The sequence below is a fragment of the Bos taurus genome, chromosome 21, assembly GCF_002263795.3.
Source record: "Bos taurus isolate L1 Dominette 01449 registration number 42190680 breed Hereford chromosome 21, ARS-UCD2.0, whole genome shotgun sequence".
NCBI lineage: Eukaryota > Metazoa > Chordata > Mammalia > Artiodactyla > Bovidae > Bos > Bos taurus.
The window spans coordinates 26,150,928-26,174,694 of NC_037348.1; the positions used below are offsets into that span (position 1 = coordinate 26,150,928).

The following is a 23,767-nucleotide window of genomic DNA, read 5'->3' on the forward strand; positions in this document are numbered from 1 at the left end:
CCTCTATTAGTCATACCAGCCTGTCCGAGCATTCTCAGGGCTCATGTTTCTGCTAGGGACCGTCACTGATTTCTTGCTTCTGCTGTTTTTCTCCACCTCACCTGTCCCTAGAATGACATCCCTTTCCAGATAACATTTCTTCACATAACCCACTTCCCAGATATCTTCCCCCCAACCAGATGTCTTTATTGCCCCACAAACACCACGGCCAGAAGGTGGATTGTGTATCAGACTTTACTGAGGGTTTGGGGTAACAGGAAGGGACTGGAGTAGAGCACAGAACAGGCAACAACTTAAAATCAACCACCAAACACCACTGTCTGGAGACCCCGTCACCCGTACCCTGCAGGGGGACTTTTTCTCTGATCATATTTTGCCTTAAATCCTGGGTTGAGGAGGTCAACACCTCTTTCTCTCTGATGTTTTTCATTTTCTTTCTGCCAGCTTCCAGTCTTCAAAAATTCTCTCCATTTCTTTTGCTGAACAGTTTACCTCTCCATCCCAAGCCCTAACTTCATCTCAGCCAGCTACAAACTGGCTAAGATGCTCTGATGACAAAGGACCATCTCCTCCATCCTTTAGTAGCTAAAGCAACAACAAAAGCTTGAAATTTCAGTTGGGTTTTCCCTTATTATGATCAAATATTTAGATGGCTCTCCCTCCCCCATGTGTCTCTAAGGTGCAGCGGGTGTTATTTAAATATTTATTATCCACCATCCTGAGCAAGCCCCAGGGTTCATCATATCTGTCTTAAGCTTTCTTTATTTTTATTTTGCAACATATATACTAGGGAAAAATGAAAGCAATCCAAATGCTTAATAATAGGATTCTGGATAACTATGCACATGCACTAGATGGTATGGTTTATAGCCACTAAAATGATAAATAGGAAGACTGTAGCAGAAACATGCTTATGAAGAAATGTTATGAGATACTGATTAAAATACTGTAACAGAAGGCTTTTATGAAAAAATATATTTTGCATGTGGACAAAGATGAGAAGGGAACACATGGACGCACAATGGAAATCACTATTATCTGGAGGCTTATAATAGGAGTGATTTTGAAATTTTCCATCTTTTGCTGAAATATTATTTCCCTTTGCCACCAAAAAAGTCAAAAGAGATAGGGTGGGAAATATTAACAACTCTAGGTGTGGGAAAGAAATAAGTGAGACCAGAGGACCCTCAAGGCAGTGCTTCTCAAACTAATTGATCATATTATTGATATGATCCTTCTATGATCTATTGATATGATCCATACTATTGATCCTTCTCTAAAAACATATTGATGCATTTAATTAATGTGTGTGCATGCTCAGTCACATCTGACTTTTTGTGACCACCCTGGACTGTAGTCTGCGAGGCTCCTCTGTCCATGGGATTTTCCAGGCAAGAACACTGGAGTGGGTTGCCATTTCCTCCTCCAGGGGATCTTCCCAATTCAGGGATAGAACTTGAGTTTCCTGCATTGGCAGGAGGATGCTTTACCACTGAGCCACCTGGGAAGCTCATGTTCCTGCATAGAAATCACTCGGTGGATCTTGCTAAGAGATTTCTGGGCCCCACCTGCAGAGATTAGAGTTCTGGAGGTCTGGAGTGGGGGTCCATGATTTTGGATTTCTAGAAAGTTCCTCAATGCTGCAGGTGCTATTTGTCCTTCATCAGGGTTTGAGTAGTACAGCCCTCGGGCACCTGTTGTTCACTCCTTAGAGCTCTAAAATATCTCCAAGTGAGGTCTTCAAGATCTCTTGTTCCTCAGGATCTTTGCTGATTGGGAGTTGGTTCTGACTGGCACTGTAAATCCATGCTGATGAGCTGTTCACAGAAGTGCTTGGTATCTCTGAGGTAGTCTGCAGAGTGAAGGCTGCTGCTGGGCCTGAGGCAATGTGCAGGGTCCTTGCTCTGGTCCGTCCCCTCAGACGGAGCCTCCAATGCATTTTAGCCCACTGCCTTTGCCAGCTGTCCCTTACTGCATCCCACAGCGTGGAAGGTGGCATGGGGAACAGCTGGAAATGCCCTGGAATGCCGCCTGAACAGCGGTGCCCTTGTTCACTTTCAAGGTGGTCACCTAGTGGTGATAGTGCTTTGGAAAGCTATTTCCCAGGTGACCCGGGATGGGGTGGTACTGATGGCGGGGATGTGGGTGATGCGAAGGGAGCCTTGAGCTTCTTCCCAGCTGCAGGTCACTTCTGAGGGAGATGGCAGGCATGCCTTAGAGGGATAGAATAAATACCTTCAGAATCAGGGGGTGTTCAGGCGGTCTCATTTAACTGCATATTGTGTTTGCAGGATTACTGATGATAATGATGATTATGTAAATTAATAAACACCATATTTCTTGAGGTCAGGTGCTGGGTGGGAGAGGTTGCTGAGAGCATTCCTCTGACCAGGTCCTGGCCAGGAGGTCTGGTCTTTCAGAAGGGCCCTGGGAACCAAGGAAAACCCAGGGTTCCAGGTTCCTCTGAGAGAGGGGAATCCAGACCCCTCATTCTCCCAGTTCAGACCTCTGGCTTCTCCTGGGGGTGGTAAAAATCAAAAAAAGACATGTTCTCTCATTTCATCCTCACAACAACCTTGTGAGGTAGATGTTATTCCCTCATTTTACAGATGAAGAAATTGGGGATCAGAGAGGCTGAGTTATTTGGGATCATAGGGCAAGAAAGTAGAGGAGCTGGGACTCGGGACCAGGTTTGTGGACTCTGGTCCACTATTCTTGCTGCAAGGTCGTAGATTTAGGTGATGGAGTGTGAGGGGCGAGAAGGGTGGGAAAAGAGGGAAAGGAGTCATTATAATCAACAACTTATTCCTTGTCTCCCCCACGGCACATTTACATTCAAAGCACTCCCCTCCTGCCCTTTCATTCACATGAGGCTTACACAAAACAAAAAGGGCAAGGTTTTTCCTCCTCCTTTATACAACGAGGGGATGGAGGTACAGAGAGGTAAAGTGACTTACTCAAGGTCACACAGCCTTAGAGTGACAGACATGAGTAGAACCCAGGTCTTCCTGTCTGATATTCATCTCATATACTGTGTGCTCTCAAGAGGTCACTGGGTGAAATAATTTTTCATGAAGAATAGTGGGGGAAAAAAAGAAACATATGACCAACAGAGATAATTATTACACCATGACCTATCCACCAATGGAATACTCTGTAGCCAGTAAAAATGATGGCTATAACCAGCCTAGACAGCATATTAAAAAGCAGAACATTACTTTGCCAACAAAGGTCCATCTAGTCAAGGCTATGGTTTTTCCAGTAGTCATGTATGGATGTGAGAGTTGGACTATAAAGAAAGCTGAGCGCCGAAGAATTGATGCTTTCTAACTGTGATGTTGGAGAAGACTCTTGAGAGTCTCTTGGACTGCAAGGAGATCCAACTAGTACAGCCCAAAGGAGATAAGTCTTGGGTGTTCACTGGAAGGACTGATGTTGAAGCTGAAACTCCAATATTTTGGCCACCTGATGCGAAGAACTGACTCATTTGAAAAGACTGTGATGCTGGAAAAAATTGAGGGCAAGAGGAGAAGGCGATGATAGAGGATGAGATGGCTGGATGGCATCACCGACTCGATGGACATGGATTTGGGTAGACTCCGGGAGTTGGTGATGGACAGGGAGGCCTGGCGTGCTGTGGTTCATGGGGTCACAAAGAGTCGGACGTGACTGAGCAACTGAAGTGAACTGAACTGAACTGAAGAGTTTGATGACATGAGAAAGTGTTCATGCTCTAACATGAAGTGATGCAACACAATGCACACAGTTTGACTATTGAAAAATATATGTAAAAATACTGAGAGAAAATATATCAAGATGGCGGCTTTGGGGAAGTGGAATTATAAGTATTATTTTCCCCCTTTCCTTCTATTATTTTTCTGTATTTTTCCAAACTTCTAAAATACACATTTCATTTATAACAGGAAAAAATATACCCTTCTATATTTTAGTTTAAAAAAATATTGCTGGGAAGCAGCCCCTGTGCCTTTTGTGAATTTGAATCCATCTGCTTCCCTGGGTCACCACCCTGGCTCCACTGCCAGCCCGTTGGGAAGGGGCTGGGTTTCAGGTGGATGTCTGTGCTGTGCAACCCTGGGGCTAGTACGTGTGCTTCTTGGCATGATCAGGGCAAGGGTCTCCTCAAAACTGGACCACTGTTATATGATATGTCCTGTATCCAATGCCAAATGGGGTTTGGGAGCCAGGGAAGGTGACCGCCCATAGTCTCACACTGAGTCCCCAGCCTGGAACCCGGGCCTACTGACTCGCAGACCTCTCATCCCCAGACTGGCTGGCCATGGCACCGCCCACAGCATCCCACGCATCTCAACCTGCTGCTCGTGTGGGAGTGGACAAGGCTAAGTTGAGCCACCTCCACCCCTAGTAGCCGAATCTGTTCCCGCCTGCCCCCAGGCGCTAGCAGGCTGGTGGCCAGGGGACGGAGGTGTGTCCCGGGGCAACCTCGTCCAGAGAGCGCCAGGGTCTTGGTCCCTCCCCACTGCCTCTGCCCGCCCGCGCCTCAGTCGTCCAGGTGCTGCTCCTCCCAGGTGGACGTGGGGATGGCGCTGTAAGGGTCCATGATGACCTTGGCGCAGCGGATGATCATCACGACGAGGAACAGGCAGAGGAAGACGAAGCAGGCCAAGGTCAGTCCTTTGTCCACGTCCACGTAGACGGGCTCAGGCGTGGGGTCCTCCATCTCTCAGTGGCAGCTTCTGGCTCCTCCTCCGGCACAGGGTTGACTGGTACCATCTTCCACCCCTGCAGAAAGCCAGGGTAGTGCAGATCAGAGGGTCATGCCCACTTGCCTGCGGTGGGGGTAGAGGTGGGGGCAGAGCACAACCCTGGGTTCTTATATGCCCCCCTGGAGTGGAAGTTGGCTCCTTCCCCTTCCCTCCTGCACGTGAGAGCTGAGACCTCGTTTTCAGATGCCCACTGAGGTCTCTTCCCAGAGGGCACTCACCTGCTGGTCAGAGTGATCACCACTTCATAAGGGCCACTGGGTGGGCATGCACCCTGGGTGCGGCTGCTTCAGGAGGGAGGCGGGGGTGACCAGACATCACAGCTGGAAGCCAGAGAGAGCAGTGGCCTTTCCTTTAGAAAGCAGGGACCCAAACTGGCAGCAGCTGAAACAGAATATGACAGAACAAGGCTGGTTACTTCCCATGACACCCAGACTTGAGCTGGACTGGCAGGAAAGTCTGGCCTGGAGAGTTCCTGCCTGGGCATCGTGGTGGGAGCAGTCACACTTTACACCAAAGCTTTTTTCCTTTCCTTCTCTCTTTTAAAAAATATAACATTAAAAATTGTGATAAAATAGACATAACATAAAATTTACCATGGTGACCATGGTTAAGTGCACAGTTTGGTGGCTTTAGGACGTTCAAATCGTTGTGCAGCCATCACCACCATCCGTCTCCAGAGCTCTCTTCAACTTGCAAAACTGAAACTGTGCCCATGAAACCATTGGGATGAACTGGAAGATTGGGATTGACATACATACACTATTGATACTGTGTATAAAATAGATAACTACTGAGAACCTACTGTACAGCACAGGGAACTCTACTCAATGCTCCGTGGTGACCTGAATGGGAAGGAAATACAGAACAGAGGGGATATATGTATATGTAAGTCTGATTCTCTTAGCTGTATAGCAGAAACTAATACAACATTGTAGAACTATATTCCAATAAAAATTAAAGGTAAAATAAAAATACAACTGTAAAAAATTGTTGTAAAGTATACATATTATAAAATTTACCAAAGTGACCATGGTGAGGTGGACAGTTCAGTGGCTTTAGGGCTGTGTTTCACAGCTGGAATCAGTCTGGCCTCTCAAACACGGACTGAAATCCTCAGCTCAGCGTCTGCCCTAAGTTAATATCAGAGACCCCACACCGATTATAAAAGTCAGACCTTGGAAAAATTGTCTGGTGATTCTCCCCTGTCTTGTCTGGGGCCAGAACTGGGCCCTATAACCTGGCAACGTGCCCCAGAGGAAGGTTATCGGCATTTTCTGGATCCTTAAGCTGGGATGAAAGCCAAGAGCGTGGATGCAAAGAACAGATTCTTCCACCCTCCAGATGGTGTGCGTTGATTAACGTTAATTACAGGGCGGACACACATCCCCTCCAGCCCCGCTTCCCAGTGAGGACCTGACGCCCAGCAGTGATGCAGCTGAACCCAGCTGCCGTTCCTGGGAGCTGAGGGGCCGGCCTTCCCAGGGGTCAGCTCAGTGGTCCCCAGCAGAATGTAACTGTCCTTCAGCATGGAGCCTGCACAGGCCAGACACTCCATCTGCCACCTTCTCAGGGTGGCTGGAGGGGAACTTGCTCTCGAGTCAGGGTTTCTGATCTGGGCCAGTGAGCAACCCTGAAGGGAACAGCTGGTGGGCTGACCTGGCACAATTGTGAAAGCAAGCAGTTTTAGGGTTTGGGTGTAGCAGATCCAAATGGGGGCTTCCCAGGTGGCGCTAGTGGTAATGAATCCAATGCAGGAAATGCAGGAGACATGGATTCGATTCCTGAGTAGGGATGATCCCCTGGAGGAGGGCATGGCAACCCACTCCAGTATTCTTGCCTGGAGAACCCAAAGACAGAGGAGCCTGGTGGGCTGCAGTCCATGGGGTTGCAAAGAGTTGGACATGAGACTGAGCACGTACTCTCCTAAATGCCTTATCTCCAACTACAATCCTGTTGAGTGTCAGGACTTCAGCATATGGATTTGGGGGTACAGAATGCAGTCAGAGCAGCATGTCAGTTTCTCAAGGGCAGGGTCCAAGACTGACCAAGGGCCACTACCAACCTGGACCCAGGACAGGCCCCTGCCTTGTGGGTTCACAGGAAATGCCAGAGAAGATGCAAACTTGCTTAGCTTCTGCCCTCCGGACACTAACGGTAGGAAGGCAAGGAGACTGAAAAAGCACATCACTTATTACTTCGGGGCTAAACAACCGGCTGTATCGACAGTGTGAATTCAATCAGGTAACAAAGACCAGAGCTGATCACGTGCAGTAATCTGCTGGTTCTATAAATAGTGGCGGAGTCATTATGAAAGGTGACCCATCAGAATCACTTCCCCAGATGACAGATGGGTTAAGTGGAAGGCGTTTGCTCAGGACACAGAAGAGGCCCAGTGTCATAACCCGACACTGATTGTGTTGTCCTGTGGGAGTGCACTTGGTGGCCCCACTCCTTCATCAGAGCAGTTAACAGGCTTGCCAGAGGGAGATGATGAGTCTGTGCTAAGAGATGATTAAGACCAAAAACAACTTAGGAATTTGTTTGGAAATCAGCGATTTTTAGAAGACGGCTGCTCTCATCTCCCTATTCTAGGCTTCAGCTGCCACCTTTCCAGCCTCTGGGCAACCCTGCTCGCTTCAGACTGGGCCCCACAACCCGAACTGGCTCTGCCCAATCTATCCTGTTACTGTTCTGAAGTCGATTTTGGTATACTGAGTGGTATGTCTCAATCAAGTTTTGTATGTTCTGTGGTTTGTCTCAAGTTTGAAGTTGAGGGGAGACTCTGCCAGCAACCAAGGACTTCTGTTCAGACCTGAATGGTGGGTATTTCCTCCACTGGCAGGCCTTGTCCCTATACTTGTGTTCGTAAGTAGACAGTTAACCACCCCCTACATCGTCTAGTTGCTAAATATACTGGGAATGTGTGTTCAGTCGTGTCTGACTTTTTCGGGACTCCATGGACTGTAGCCCTCCAGGCTCCTCGTTCATGGGATTCTCCAGGTAAGAATATGAGAGTGAGTTGCCATTTCATCCTCCAGGGGATCTTTCTGACCCAGGGATCAAACCCACGTGTCCTGAGTCTCCTACATTGGAAGGCGGATTCTTTACCACTGAGCCACCTGAGAATCCCAAGTGAATATATTGTGCAGTGTTAAACACACTGCACCCTTAAGCTGTTTGTTCATTTTATCTTCATTTCAAAATCTGAACATAAAGCTAGCATATACTTGAACTCTTGGTGAAATTTAAATATTAATAAAATGGTATATCCATAAATACATACCATAACTACTACTAGGGCTGGAAAGATACATGGAGGGGATGGACTTCATGCAATATTGTGGAGAGAATTTGTTATTTTCTAATATTTAAATATTTTGATTCTTACATTTGATTTATAAAAAACATTGGCTATTTTTGTTCTATTTCCCCAGGTATGGAAAAATGCAAACAAATCAGTCAACGGTGCATAAGAACACACTGTCCAGCTACTAGAGAAGAAGCAACTCACTGGGAGGCTGTTGGAAAAATGCATCTTAGAAGGGAAAGGAAAACTAAAATGAAGGTGGAACAAGAGTATACCAGCTTTGGGCACTTTTGCAGTCAGACAGGGTTTCCCAGGTGGCTCAGATGGTAAAGAATCTGCCTGCAATGCAGGAGACCTGGGTTTGATCCCGAGGTCGGGAAGATCCCCTGGAAAAGGGAATGGGTACCCACTCCAGTATCCTTGCCTGGAGAATTCCATGGACAAAAGTAGCCATATAGGGAGGGGAAAGAAACTGCACAAAGATATGGAGGGTTTCATCAGCAGTCTTGCTGACACTGTAACATCAAGATCTGAGGCATGGGACTTCCCTGGTGGTCCAACGGTTAAGCCTCTGTTCTTCCGATGCAGGGGGCACAGGTTCGATCCCTGACTGGGGAAGTTCTGCATGTGGTGTGGTATGGCAGAAAAAATAAAAGAAGAAAGTCCGGTGCCCTTCCCAGTCTGCTGATCCACCAGGTGTGGCAGTCATAGCCTTGGTGGTGGAAAAATGACAAGAACAGTCAGAGGAAGGGCATCACTGAGAGACCATGAGAGGCAATGAGAGGAGAACGGGATCAAGGCTCTTCTTGTCCTTACACTAAAAGATCCGTTATTTGTGGTAACCTTAGTGAACTTCTGTTCCTTATAGAATCACTCTCAAATAGAAAACACGACTTTCTAGTGACTCTAGATGATTCTCAAAAAGAAATCTTCATTTCTGAAAGGCAGTAAATTGAATAGTACCAAAAAGGGCACTAGCTGTCTACTGGTTATGAGGAGCAGGTTAAAAAAAAAAGATAACGCTACATTGTTAAAGTGTATACGTTGCTTGTTAGTCCTAAATTTTTTATGAAATAAAAAGACACTTACTCCTTGGAAGGAAAGTATGACCAACCTAGACAGCATAGACTTCCCTGGTGGCTCAGATGGTAAAGCATCTGCTTACAATGCAGGAGACCCAGGTTCGATCCCTGGGTTGGGAAGATCCTCTGGAGAAGGAAATGGCAACCCACTCCAGTACTCTTGCCTGGAAAATCCCATGGACGGAGGAGCGTTGTAGGCTACAGTCCATGGGGTCTCAAAGAGTCGGACACGACTGAGCGACTTCACTCAGACAGCATATTAAAAAGCAAAGACATTACTGTGCCAACAAAGGTCAGTCTAGTCAAGACTATGGTTTTTCCAGTAGTCATGTATGGATGTAAGAGTTGGACTATAAAGAAAGCTGAGCGCCGAAGAACTGATGCTTTTGAACCGTGGTGTTGGAGAAGACTCTTGAGAGTCCCCTGGACTGCAAGGAGATCCAACCAGTCCATCCTAAAAGAAATCAGTCCTGAATGTTCATTGGAAGGACTGATGTTAAAGCTGTAACTCCAATCCTTTGGCCACCTGATGCGAAGAGCTGACTCATTTGAAAAGACCCTGATGCTGGGAAAGATTGAGGGCGGGAGGAGAAGGGGATGACAGAGGATGAGATGGCTGGCTGGCATCACGGACTCAATGGACATGAGTTTGAGTAAACTCCCGGAGTTGGTGATGGACAGGGAGGCCTGGCGTGCTGCAGTCCATCGGATGGCAAAGAGCTGGACACAACTGAGCAACTAACTTAACTGAGTCCTAAATTGTATCCCAGTCTTTTGTGACCTTATGGACTATAGCTCACCAGGCTCCTCTGTCCATAGGATCTTCCAGGTAAGAATACTGGAGTGAGCTGCCATTTCCTTCTCCAGGGGATCTTCCCCACCCAGGGATGGAACCTGTGTCTTCTGCATTGGCAGGTGGATTCTTTACCACTGAGCCACCTGGGAAGCCCAAATATAGCTATAAAACAATGTAAATGTTAAAAAAAGAATTAAAAAATAAAAGTTACATAACAGAAAAACTTCATAAAGATAACTTGTATCTAAAATTCTGCATTATTTCAATAAAAACTAGTAGAGGGAAGATGGAACTAAATCAAAATGTAATAAAATTTTTATATCATTTGGGTAGTGTAAATATTTTAATATTTTTAATTAATTCAATAATTTAATGTAAATTTTAGTTTAATACTGATAGAACAGTGTAGATTAAGATACATGTTTGAACATTTAAAGATAACACTAGGAGAAAAAAAAATAAAGGAGGAAAAAAAAAAGATAACACTAGGAGAATGATATAAAATAATTGACTATTAAATTAGTTAGCTGAATAGACATTTTTATTGCCTATAGGGAGTATACACTGATTTTAAATGTTTACAGAATAGTTACAAAAATTGATTTGGTGTTTATTTACAAAGAAAACATCTATACATTTTAAAAAGTAGAAATTTTACAGGCTGTATTTTCTGACCACAAAAGATTAAGCCAACTAACAGAGCAACAAGCTATTTGATTTTAATAACGTTAAAAAATAATGATTGAGCTAATGAGAAAATTAAGCATAATTACAGAATATTTAGAAAATCACTCTAATGAGTATTCTACATATTAGAAGTTATGGAGTGAGGTGAGTGACATCTGTTTATTATATTCAGGGCCAAAACCATAGCTTTCATGATTGAACAAGAAGAATTAAATGCAGGGAAAGAAGAAATAAACTGAGACCATTATAAAAACAGCATCAAGGAAATCTGGAAGATGAAATAAGAATTAAAAGCAGAATTTAACAATTCACAAAACAGAGCACCAGTAGAATTAAAAATAAACCACAGAGAAAGGTCTTTATAATAGTTTGAACCTGGATAAACCTCTGGCAAAATTAATGTAGAAAGAAAGAGGAAAGACAAGTATACACCTTTAAGAATGAGAAGAGCCAACTGACTGGAAAAGAACCAGACGCTGGGAAAGATTGAGGGCAGGAGATGAAGGGGGTGGAGGATGAGATGGTTGGATGGTATCACTGACTCAATCAGCGTGAGTTTGAGCAAACTCTGGGAGATGGTGAAGGACAGAGAAGCCTGGCGTGCTGCAGTTCATGGGGTCGCCAAGAGTCAGACACGACTGAGCGACTGAACAACAACAGGAGTGAGAAAGAGGCTATAACCACGGATACTAAGGAGATCAAAAACATAAGGGGTGGTGCTGTGTAAAACCCATCAGTACATTTGAAAAACTCAATGATATGGGTGTTTTCTAGAATGTAAATGGTCAAAATGGACTAAAAATGTACTGGAACATAAAATTAAGCAATCTCCATGAGGTGTTTGTCAAGAGGGTCTAAGCAATCCAAGTTGGGCTGGCGTACAGCAGCCAGACCAGGGCCAAGTCTGTGAAGCTGCACAAAGTCCTCCAGGCCATCTGGTCTACCTGCAGTGCCCCTGGGCGGAAGGGCACCCCTCTTTGTTCTGAGAACTGGGGACAGCCTGGGAGCCACCACTAGGATTCCTCTCCTCTCGCACATCTGTGCTCCCCTTTGCCACTCTGAGATTACAAAACAACAAGAACACACTCCTTGCCAATATTTCTACTGAACAGCTCAAGCTCCAATGTCACCAAGTTTGAATACATTTCCTGGGACTCAGAAGTCCCGAAGGTGCTTATTTATGACCAAAGGGCGAGTTGGCTCATGCCTTCCAGATGGAGTGTCCTCTTAGTATCCGAAGGATGCCACATCACCTGGGGAAGATGGTTGATATTAACAGCTAGGAAGTTTTTACTTTACAGCATGGGTGGTTCTCCCAGGTGTGGGCTCTTCCAGCCTTCCCAAGAGCTCTGTCAAGAGACCCTGGGAAGAGACCTAGATTCTTCGCTTTGCTGCTATACACCAACCATATTCCTGGGCCTCTAGTTAACCTCCAGGATGGCTGATTGCCATCCCAGGATCCACAGCCCCAGAGGTTCAAACCACTCCTCTCCTGGGACTTCCCTTCTGGTCCAGTGGTTAAGAATCCACCTTGCAATGCAGGGGATGCAGGTTTAATCCCTGGTTGGGGAACTAAGATCCTACATGGCTTGGAGCAGCTAAGCTCATGTGCCACAACTAGAGGACCCAAGCACCATAACGAAGATCCCATGTGCCTCAACTAAGATCTGATGCAGCCAAATAAATACTAAAATGCTACTCTCTCAATTCATCCCACTCTCTCCTTCCCCTTCAAGAGGGAGGGGATATATGTATACCTATGGCTGATTCACTTTGTTGGTATTGCAGAAACCAACAGAACAATTACCATCCAAATTTAAAAAGAAAAGCAAAAGCAAAAAAAAAAAAAAGCATTCCTCTTGCACAACGGAAACCAACATAACAATTATTATCCAATTAAAAAATAAAAATAAAAAAACAAAAACCAACCCATTCCTTTCTTAAGAGACCCCCAATTCCAGGCAAGGACCTGCCCCAAAGTCTAATGTTTTTATCCTCATGATGACTTTATTCTAGAGGCTGTGTTGCTCTTTCCTCCCTCCAGATACTGTTTAGGCAAGGCGTGAGCTACTGAGGCAGATTTCCAGAACGTGAATCTCAGGGGCAAAGGGTTAGAGTCTCAATCAGTATCCATTCATGAGGCTCTCAGACGACTCATGCAAATACGCCTGCCTCTCCCAGCATTTCTCTAGATCTGTGCATCAGCAGTTTATCTCCCAGAAAGAAATGTCAGAGTTCCACCTCTTTGAATATTCTGCCACACAGAACCAACATGATATTTTAAAAATGTCTGTCTGTATCTCCTCTAGCGATAGAAAACTTTGAAGACCGTCTTCCTGTTTGAGAGGGCTGGGGCTCCGTAAACTGCACGGCACATATGTTTTCTGCCTCTACTTGTGTCACACATATGGCAAAAGAGAACACTTTCTGTTGACAGTATTTCCCCCAAATTCACGCAAATCCCCTCTGCAGAGCTCCACAAATTGCCTTCCTGCATTTGAAGGGTAAACTAGCAAGAGCCCAAAGTTTTGCAAACTGGCAAGAGATGTTTCTCTTCTGAAGAACATAATTCATTTCCAGCCATGAGTTGAGATGTTCTCACTTCCTTCTTACAAATTTTACAAGTGTTATCTAGCAGCAGGGGGGCCAACAAGCTGACATTTCCTATGCTGCAATTCTCAAAAGTAATTTGAGCCTTGTTTTGGGTAATCAGTCTTTCAGTGTAAAGTCAGAAGCAATGAACTTGGACATCATCCAACCTAGTGCCATTATTTTAGAGTTAGGGAGACAGGCTTAGAGAGGGCAAATGATGGGACTAATGATCCCTTTATAGGACCAGCACTCTTTCTTTTTTTTGACCATACCATGCAGCATGTGGGATCTTAGTTCCCCAACCAAGGATCAAACTCATGCCCCTTGTAGTGGAAGCGTAGAGTCTTAACCACCAGACCTCCGTGGGAATGCTGGTTGCTGGAGAGGACAGTGATGTGACACTTTCCATGATCTCTCCAACAAACATCTCTGGTTTTCCTGAATTCCTTCCAATGACAGAAGGTAGGTGCGAGTGCCAGGACCAGAGGCAGAAAATTCATCCTGTGTTTTTTGTCTGTGCCAGTGATAAGCTGGGCCTCTGTCTTACTATGGATTGCAAAGCAACACAGCTCTAAAAAGAAAAATCTAGGAAATTGAGACAAAACTGCCAAAGATGAGGGCTGCTGGAGATTCAAGCAGGCAAGGGGTTGGAGTCCTATTTCAATGATTATGGTATTTGCTCACTACTGTATTTAAAATGGATAACCAACAAAGGACCTACTGTATAGCACAGGGAACTCTGCTCAGTGTTATGTGGCAGTCTGGATGGGAAGGGAATTTGGGCGGGAGGGGGGAGAATGGATACATGTGTACCTATGGCTGAGTCCCTTTGCTGTGAACCTGAAACTATCACAACATAGTTAATCAGCTACACTGCCATACAAAATAAAAACTTAAAAAAAAAGACTACGGTGTTGGCTATTGGTTCCTGGTAAGTGATTTCCACCAAGTTAAGCAAGTTTTATTTCTCTAAGTTTTAATTCGCTTACATAGAAAAAAAGGGGATGATAGGATTATTGTGAGGATTAAATAAAACATGGGAAATTCTCAACACAGAAACTGGCACCTAGTAAATGCTGAATAAATGCTAGCTGTTCCTATTAATTCTAGTATTCTAACAATTTTCATGGGACTTCCCTTTCTAGATGAACATGTGGATTTTTCACTGTCTATGAATAAATACCTTAATGTTGAACCAAATTTACATCCTGGAATAAATTCTACTTGGTATACCATTTTTAAAACACTGCTGGATTAAAATATTAATATTTTATCTAGGGGATATTACTACCATGACTAAGTAAAATGGATCTATTGATTCTTTTGTGTGCTATTCTGCTAGATTTTTGTATCAAGGTTATGCTAATTTCTAAGCACAAAAGGAAGATTTCTGTATAATTCTGTCTCCAGTAGTTCATATCTGTTCCTTAGAAGTTTCTTGAGCTCAACTTGTGTGATCTTTTTTGGAAATGTGTGATGAAGAATACTTTTCAATTAAAAAAAAATGTTTATTTATGTTGGCTGTGCTGGGTCTTCGTTGCTGCATGCAGGCTTTCTCTAATTGAAGCGAACAGGGGCTACTCTCTAGTTGCAGATTGCAGTGGCTTCTTTTTGTGGAGCACAGACTCTAGGGCACAAAAGCTTCAGTAGTTGTGGTGCAGGGGCTTATGGGAATCTTGCCAAACCAGGAATCAAACCCATGTCCTCTGCATTGACATGGGGATTCTTAACCACAGACCACTGAGCAAGCCTCTCTTTCAATTTTTTAATGGATGTTGGCGTATTTAGATTTTCTTCTTCTTCTTATAGCAATTAGGGAAACAATTTTCTGCAGGAAGAAATTGTCCATATTATGTAAATATTCAACTTCAGTGACATAAAATTGTAATGGTCTGCTCTTACTGGGGTTTCCGTGGTGGCTCAGACAGTAAGGAATCTGCCTGCAATGCAGGAGACCTGGGTTCTATCCTTGGGTTGGGAAGACACCCTGGAGAAGAAAATAGCAACCCATTTCAGTATTCTTGCCTGGAAAATCCCATGGACAAGGGAGTCTGGAGAGCTACAGTCCCCGGGGTCACAAGGAGTCAGACATGACTGAGCCACTCACACTTTTCATTTCCTATATTGATACATGCTAGTTCATACCTTTTCTCCGTTGCATAGAATTCTGTGGTTGGACCACGATTTGTTCATTTCCCCTCCAAATGATGAACACTTTATTATTTCAAATTTTTAATGATGAAAATAATGTTTCAATGAACTTTCTTATGCATATACCATTAGGCCAGGTTTTTTTTTTTTTGCTGCTGCTGCTGCTAAGTCACTTCAGTCATGTCTGACTCTTGCGACCCCATAGACGGCAGCCCACTAGGCTCCTCTGTCCCTGGGATTCTCCAGGCAAGAATACTGGACTGGGTTGCCATTTCCCTCTCCAATGCATGAAAGTGAAAAGTGAAAGTGAAGTTACGGGGTGTTAACTGGACTGCAATTCTTTAGTCCTATAATTAGACTATCTCTAAAAAGACTCTGATGCTGGGAAGGATTGGGGGCAGGAGGAGAAGGGGACAACAGAGGATGAGATGGCTGGATGGCATCACTGACTCGATGGACATGAGTCTGAGTGAACTCCAGGAGTTGGTGATAGACAGGGAGGCCTGGCGTGCTGCGATTCATGGGGTCGCAAAGAGTCAGACATGACTGAGCGACTGAACTGAACTGAACTGAACTTTCTTGTGCTCAGTAGCTCAGTGGTGTCTGACTCTCTGTGACCCTTTGGACTGCAGCCTGCCAAGCGTCTCTGTCCATGGGATTTTTCAGGCCAGAATATTGGAGTAGGTTGCCATTTCCAAATCCAGGGGATCTTCCCAACCCAGGGATCAAACCCATATCTTCTGTGTCCCTGCGTTGCAGGCAGATTCTTTACCTAATGAGCAATTGGAAAACCCCTTGTGCTGTGCTTAGTTGTTCAGTAGTGTCCGACTCTTTGTGACTCCGTCTCTGTCCATGGGATTCTCCAGGCAAGAATGCTGGAGTGGGTTGCCATGCCCTTCTCCAGGGGATCTTCCCAACCCAGGGATTAAACCCAGGTTTCCCGCACTGCAGGCATATTCTTTACCTTCTGAGCCACCAGGGAAGCCCCTTGTATATTGCTGATTTTTCCTCCAAAGTGGTTGTTCCAATCCCCACTTTCTCCAGCATTCTTTAGAAGCTGCTACCATTCATATCCTTTGTAGGACTTGGAATTGTCAGACTTGCATTACTGCTGTTCTGGTGGCGTGAATGTATGTCATTGTGGATTTAACTTGCATTCCCCTTATTTCTAATGACATTGGGTATATTTTTTACATTTACTGGCCATTTCATTTTTCTCTTTTTGAATTGTTGGGTTACTTTTCTTTTTCTTGTTTGTTTCTTCATTTTAGATATCATTCCTTTATTGGTCCTGTGCTTTGCAAAATCTCCCCACGCTTCATCTGTGGCTTGTCCTTTAAATTTGTTCAGAGAATCTTATTTGTACTTGCTCAAATTGTTTTAAATTTTAATATAGTCAGCCTCATTCATCTTTTCCTTTATAATTTATACTTTCTGTAACTTTTTTTTAAGGCCGTGCTATACAGTATGTGAGATGTGATGTGATGGATATGATGGATGTGATGTGATGGATATGATGGATATGGATATGAGAGTTGGACTATAAAGAAAGCTGAGCACCAAAAAATTGATGCTTTTGAATTGTGGTGTTGGAGAAAACACTTGAGATTCCCTTGGACTGCAGGAGATCAATCAGGTCCATCCTAAAGGAAATCATCCCTGAATATTCATTGGAAGGACTGACGCTGAAGCTGAAACTCAAATACTTCGGCCACCTGATGCAAAGAACTGACTCATTGGAAAAGGACTCGATGGACATGAGTTTGGGCAAGCTCCTGGAGTTGGTGATGGACAGGGAAGCCTGGCGTGCTGCAGTCCATGGGGTCGCAATGAGTCAGGCACAACTGAGCAACTGAACTAAACTGATACAGCATGTGAGATCTTAGTTCCCCAACCAGGGATCGAACTCTTGTCCCCTGCATTGGAAGTGTGGACCTTTAACCACTGGATCACCAGGCAAGTCCCATTTGTGACTTCTTAAATCCTTTCCTATCCTGATGTCTTGGATATATTCTCCTATATATATTTTCTAGAAGTTTGAAATTCTGTTTTTCTTAGAGTTTCATCCATCTGAAACTGATTTTCATGTTATCTGATATGGAGTTTAGAGCTATGTCTCCCCCTATGGATAAAGTATCATCTTATCCCCATGTATTGACTAGTCTGTCCTTTCCCCAGTGATTGTAACACAACCTTAAGCCTCCATCTACACACTTCTGGGCTGTCTATCCTTTTAAAATTTGTTTACTGTTTCTCCTTGTGCCAGTACATGCTGTCTTCGATTCCATTATAAAAACTTTATAGTACATCTTGATATATACTAGTCCAAGACCTCCATCTTGTAATTTTATTCAAGAGCCCCTTGGCTCCTCATATATGTTAGAATCATTTTGCTGGGATGTTGACTGGCAATCCAATGAATTCATAAATTAGTAATGAACTGCCATCTTGATGGCATGGAGTCTTTCTACTCATGACAAATGTACTCAGGCTCTCATACATGTTCATAGATCAACTTTCATCATTTTCTCTATGTGAAAATGCTTATTTTCTGCTTATTTCTGAGTACTTAATATATATGTTATGATTTTCTTTGACATAATTGGGGAAAACTGAACATAGATTGAATATTGTATGATATTAGGGTTAAGTAGATCAGATCAGATCAGTTGCTCAGTCGTGTCCGACTCTTTGCTACCCCATGAATCCCAGCACACCAGGCCTCCCTGTCCATCACCAACTCCCGGAGTCCACTGAGACTCATGTCCATCGAGTCAGTGATGCCATCCAGCCATCTCATCCTCTGGCGTCCCCTTCTCCTCCTGCCCCCAATCCCTCTCAGCATCAGAGTCTTTTCCAATGAGTCAACTCTTCACATGAGGTGGCCAAAGTACTGGAGTTTCAGCTTTAGCATCATTCCTTCCAAAGAAATCCCAGGGCTGATCTCCTTCAGAATGGACTGGTTGGATCTCCTTGCAGTCCAAGGGACTCTCAAGAGTCTTCTCCAACACCACAGCCCAAAAGCATCAATTCTTCGGTGCTCAGCCTTTTTCACAGTCCAACTCTCACATCCATACATGACCACAGGAAAAAACCATAGCCTTGACTAGACGGACCTTTGTTGGCAAAGTAATGTCTCTGCTTTTGAATATGCTATCTAGGTTGGTCATAACTTTCCTTCCAAGGAGTAAGCGTCTTTTAATTTCATGGTTGCAGTCACCATCTGCAGTGATTTTGGAGCCCATAAAAATAAAGTCTGACACTGTTTCCACTGTTTCCCCATCTATTTCCCATGAAGTGGTGGGACTGGATGCCATGATCTTCGTTTTCTGAATGTTGAGCTTTAAGCCAACTTTTTCACTCTCCACTTTCACTTTCATCAAGAGGCTTTTGAGTTCCTCTTCACTTTCTGCCATAAGGGTGGTGTCATCTGCATATCTGAGGTTATTGATATTTCTCCCGGCAATCTTGATTCCAGCTTGTGTTTCTTCCAGTACAGCGTTTCTCATGATATACTCTGCATAGAAGTTAAATAAACAGGATAACAATATACAGCCCTGACGAACTCCTTTTCCTATTTGGAACCAGTCTGTTGTTCCATGTCCAGTTCTGTTGCTTCCTGACCTGCATACAAATTTCTCAAGAGGCAGATCAAGTGGTCTGGTATTCCCATCTCTTTCAGAATTTTCCACAGTTTATTGTGATCCACACAGTCAAAGGCTTTGGCGTAGTCAATAAAGCAGAAATAGATGTTTTTCTTGAACTCTCTTGCTTTTTCGATGGTCCAGCAGATGTTGGCAATTTGATCTCTGGTTCCTCTGCCTTTTCTAAAACCAGCTTGAACATCAGGAAGTTCACGGTTCACATATTGCTGAAGCCTGGCTTGGAGAATTTTGAGCATTACTTTACTAGCGTGTGAGATGATTGCAATTGTGCGGTAGTTTGAGCATTCTTTGGCATTGCCTTTCTTTGGGATTGGAACGAAAACTGACCTTTTCCAGTCCTGTGGCCACTGCTGAGTTTTCCAAATTTGCTGGCATATTGAGTGCAGCACTTTCACAGTATCATCTTTCAGGATTTGGAGTAGCTCAACTGGAATTCCATCACCTCCACTAGCTTTGTTCGTAGTGATGCTTTCTAAGGCCCACTTGACTTCACATTCCAGGATGTCTGGCTCTAGGTCAGTGATCACACCATTGTGATTATCTGGGTCGTGAAGATCTTTTTTGTACAGTTCTTCTGTGTATTCTTGCCATCTCTTCTCAATATCTTCTGCTTCTGTTAGGTCCATACCATTTCTGTCCTTTATCGAGCCCATCTTTGCATGAAATGTTCCTTTGGTATCTCTGATTTTCTTGAAGAGATCCCTAGTCTTTCTCATTCTGTTGTTTTCCTCTATTTCTTTGCATTGATCGCTGAAGAAGGCTTTCTTATCTCTTCTTGCTATTCTTTGGAACTCTGCATTCAGATGTTTGTATCTTTCCTTTTCTCCTTTGCTTTTCGCTTCTCTTCTTTTCACAGCTATTTGTAAGGCCTCCCCAGACAGCCATTTTGCTTTTTTGCATTTCTTTTCTATGGGAATGGTCTTGATCCCTGTCTCCTGTACAATGTCACGAACCTCATTCCATAGTTCATCAGGCACTCTATCTATCAGATCTAGGCCCTTAAATCTATTTCTCATTTCCACTGTATAATCATAAGGGATTTGATTTAGGTCATACCTGAATGGTCTAGTGGTTTTCCCTACTTTCTTCAATTTAAGTCTGAATTTGGCAATAAGGAGTTCATGATCTGAGTCACAGTCAGCTCCTGGTCTTGTTTTTGCTGACTGTGTAGAGCTTCTCCATCTTTGGCTGCAAAAATATAATCCATCTGATTTCGGTGTTGACCATCTGGTGATGTCCATGTATAGAGTCTTCTCTTGTGTTGTTGGAAGAGGGTGTTTGTTATGACCAGTGCATTTTCTTGGCAAAACTCTATTAGTCTTTGCCCTGTTTCATTCCGTATTTTTTTGTTGGTTATGATAGAGGTATTGCAGTTATGACTATATAATGTAACTTCTTAGGCCTATTTGTTACACATACACACAACACACACACACACATGCATGTATCCTGTTCCTCAGAAGAAATCAGTATTCTGATATCACCATGCATTAGTTTTATCTGTTTATAAACTTCATATAAATGAAACCAAGTGTGTACTTTTTTGTGTCTGACTTCTTTTGCTCAAATTATGGTCTATGACTTTTTAACCACATTTCCACATCTATCAATAGATCTTTTTTATTGCTGTGAAGTATTCCATTGTGTGACCACAGCACAATTTATTTATTCACTCCATAGCTGTTGGCCATTTGGGTTATTTCCAGCTTGGGCCTCTTATGAACTGTACTGCTAAGAAATTGTTGTACTTCTTTGCTTATCTTTTGGTGAATATATGTACTCATTACGATTGGTTGTATTCCTTGAGGTCAAGTGGCTGGACTATATAGTAGCTGTACGCTCAACTTCTGCAGATATCGCCAAAGAGTTTTCCAAGTTAGATGCACACTGGCATGCCTTTCAGCAATTCTAGTTCCTATGTGTCCTCATCAGCATCTGGTATTTTTAGACTTTTACATTTCAGCCATTCTGATGGGTTATATTGTGGGTCATTTCCTTAATGTGAAATGAGAAGGGTGTTTTTTTTTTTTTTTAGCTATTTTGCTAGCCTCCTCTATGAAATGCCTATTCATGTCTTTTGAGCATTTACTTATTGGGCTATGTGTCCTTTTGATTCGTAGGCATGAATATATTCTAGATAAGAATCTTTTGTCAGATCCATGTATTGCAAATATCTTCTCTCAGTCTTTGTATTTCCTTTCCCTTCCCTTACTGATGTCTTTAGTGAACAGAAGGTCTACATTTTAATAAAATACAGATCATTAATTTTTCCTTTTATGGTTAGTGCTTTCTACATCCTATGTAAGAATTTTTTTCCTACCCCAAAATCATGAAGATCTCCTATGTTTGCTCCCTAAAATTATATATTATATCCCAGAATTAGAAAATATATAATTTCTAGGAGCAAATGAATGTCCATGTTTGGTATTAAGTAAAGTTCACATTTTTTCCCCAGACATTGATCTCTCTTGCACCATTTATTGATAACACCATGTTTTCTCTTATTGTATTACAAGTCAAGTGATCCATATAAGTGGGTTGATGTAATGATTTAAAAATACATCCCCAAATCCTTCCAAAAGGGGCAGTCCATGGTCCCGCCCCCTGAATGTGGATGGGCCTCTGTGGCTGCCTCAAGGAATAAAATGAGGTGGAATTCCAGGGCTGGCTGAGTTAAGGGTCACATAACCTTTGTGGTCTCTCTCGGACACTGGCTCTAGGAGCCTTTTGCCATCATGCCAGGAACTGCCTGGGGCTGCCACCTGGAGAGACTGCCTGAGACCACCCATGGGCGAGGCTGTTCCTGTTCCAGTTGTGTGAGTCTTCCCAACCCACGTGCCAGACAAGTGAGTGAGGAGACTTGGAGACCCCACTCCCAACCAGCATCTGGCTGCCATGACCTGAGAGATGCAGAACTGCCTAGTGGAGCCTACTTCAGCTCCCAGATATGTGATCAAAATAAATGATTGCTATTTTTGAAAATTATTTTTAATTGGCAGATAATTGCTTTACAATGTAGTGCTGGTTTCTGCTATACAACAAAGTGAATCAGCTATATGTATACGTATATCCCCTCCCTCTGAAGCCTCCCTCCCACCCACCCCAGCCCACTCCCCTAGGTTAAATAGTTACTATTAAGTCAAGATTTGGGTAATTGATTACACAGTAATAGATGACCAGAACCGTCTATTTCTGGACTTCTTTATCCTGGTTCTGTTGTCTTTCTTTTTACCAAAACCACATTTTCTTGTGCTAGCTTTATCCTAAGTCGTGCTCAGCTTGTTGGGATGTTGGATATCCTCATATTTCTGTCTGCTCACTTCTACAAAAGGAGCTGTAGAAATGATATTGGAAGCCACCGTGGCTCCTTCAGCAATTACTTGGGTTTGACGCCCCCAGTCATCTGCTCTAAGAGCTGCGGGGTTCCACCCTGGGCACAGTAACTGAAGCGGAGAGCAGTGGGCGAGTTTTATTTCGGAGAACTTGGGCCAGACCCAGAGGGAAGAGTTTAGTCCTTCCCTCCTCCCTGGGGAAGGTGGCAGCTCAAAAGCGACTCTGAGAAGCAAATCCCAATCACAGCCAATAAAGAAAGAATAGGGCAAATAACCAACAAGGACCTACTGTACAGCACAGGGAACTCTGCTCAATGTCATGTGGCAGCCTGGATGGGAGGGGAGTTTGGGGGAAAATGGATACGTGTGTATGTACGGCTGAGTCCCTTCACTGTCCACCTGAAACTATCACAACATTGTTAATCGGGTAGACCCCAATGTAAAATAAAAAGTTTAAAAAACCCCTGTGATGGGTTGAGGGCAGAGCTTTATAAGACCGTGTTTCTCTAACATCCATCCGCCTAACCTGGTTTCTCCTCCAACTCCTGAAGTGAGGTCTTTTTTTTTTAAGATTTTTTTTGATATGGATCATTTTAAAAGTCTTTATGAAAATTTGTTACAGCATTACTTCCGTTTTTATGTTTTGGTTTTTGGCCCCAAGGCGTGTGGGATTTCAGTTTGCCGTCCAGGCATTGAACCCGAACCCACCCGGGGACTGGAAGGTGAAGTCTTAACACTGCACTCCCTGCTGTGAGGTCCTTCCTGAGAGTTCTCCTCCCACTCAGTATTTGCTGGGGGTGGGGTGAGGGTAGGGCGCCAAGTGTCCCCTCCCCCTGCTTTTCTCCCTGGCTTTCCTGCTTGGGTTAGCAAGTCTCCAAGAGCATATTCTCTGCTTCATTTAGGAAGCAGTCCATGCACCAGGCCCTGGGGGCAAATGGCAAGCTTCTCCTGCAGGAGGCTCTGGCATGGTTCTCAGATTGGAGTTTTTCAGTTTCTCCGGCTCCCTGCGGCTGAGTGCTCCAGCGCTCCTGCTGCCCGTGCCTGCTGCTCTGGCCCTGCGCCTTCTGCTGCTGCGGGACACAGACCCCACTCCTGTCTTGTGGGAGTCAGCCTCTGACATAAGAGTTGAGCATTCAGTCGTTGATGTCAACCTGATTCTGTCTGCTTCACAGCTTCCAGAAATTTTTATACCCTTCTGCTCCACTGAGGACACCCTAACCCCTTTTCAGCACTGGTACAGATGTCTGTGTCTACATTTTGTCAGCTTTTTAAAAAAAAAATTAATTTGTTTATTTGGTTGCATCGGGTCTTAGTGGTAGCACAACATGTGGGATTTTAGTTCCCCGACCAGGGATCAAACCTGTGTCCCCTGTATTGCAAGGCAGATTCTTAACCAGTGGACCACAAGAG

The 23,767-nt window shown here is 44.0% G+C and overlaps 1 protein-coding gene and 1 non-coding gene across 6 annotated transcripts in view; one reads left to right on the top strand and one right to left on the bottom strand.

The window, feature by feature from the left end:
* Positions 1-216: 216 nt before the first annotated feature.
* Positions 217-23,767, bottom strand: part of CTXND1 (cortexin domain containing 1) — a 116,710-nt gene continuing 93,159 nt past the window's right edge. For all 5 annotated transcript variants that reach the window (XR_003031405.2, XR_001494556.3, XR_003031404.2 and 2 more), the window contains 2 exons: positions 4,964-5,126; positions 217-4,761 (listed from right to left, as the gene is read on the bottom strand). Coding sequence is in view for 1 of the 5 variants with exons in the window: in XM_024981999.2 (XP_024837767.1) it covers positions 4,520-4,699 (180 nt within the window). In the remaining 4 variants the exon portion in view is untranslated. The remainder of the gene's footprint in view (positions 4,762-4,963; positions 5,127-23,767) is intronic.
* On the top strand, positions 9,183-9,254 carry TRNAC-ACA (transfer RNA cysteine (anticodon ACA)). The gene has a single exon. It is a non-coding gene; the product is annotated as a tRNA-Cys (tRNA).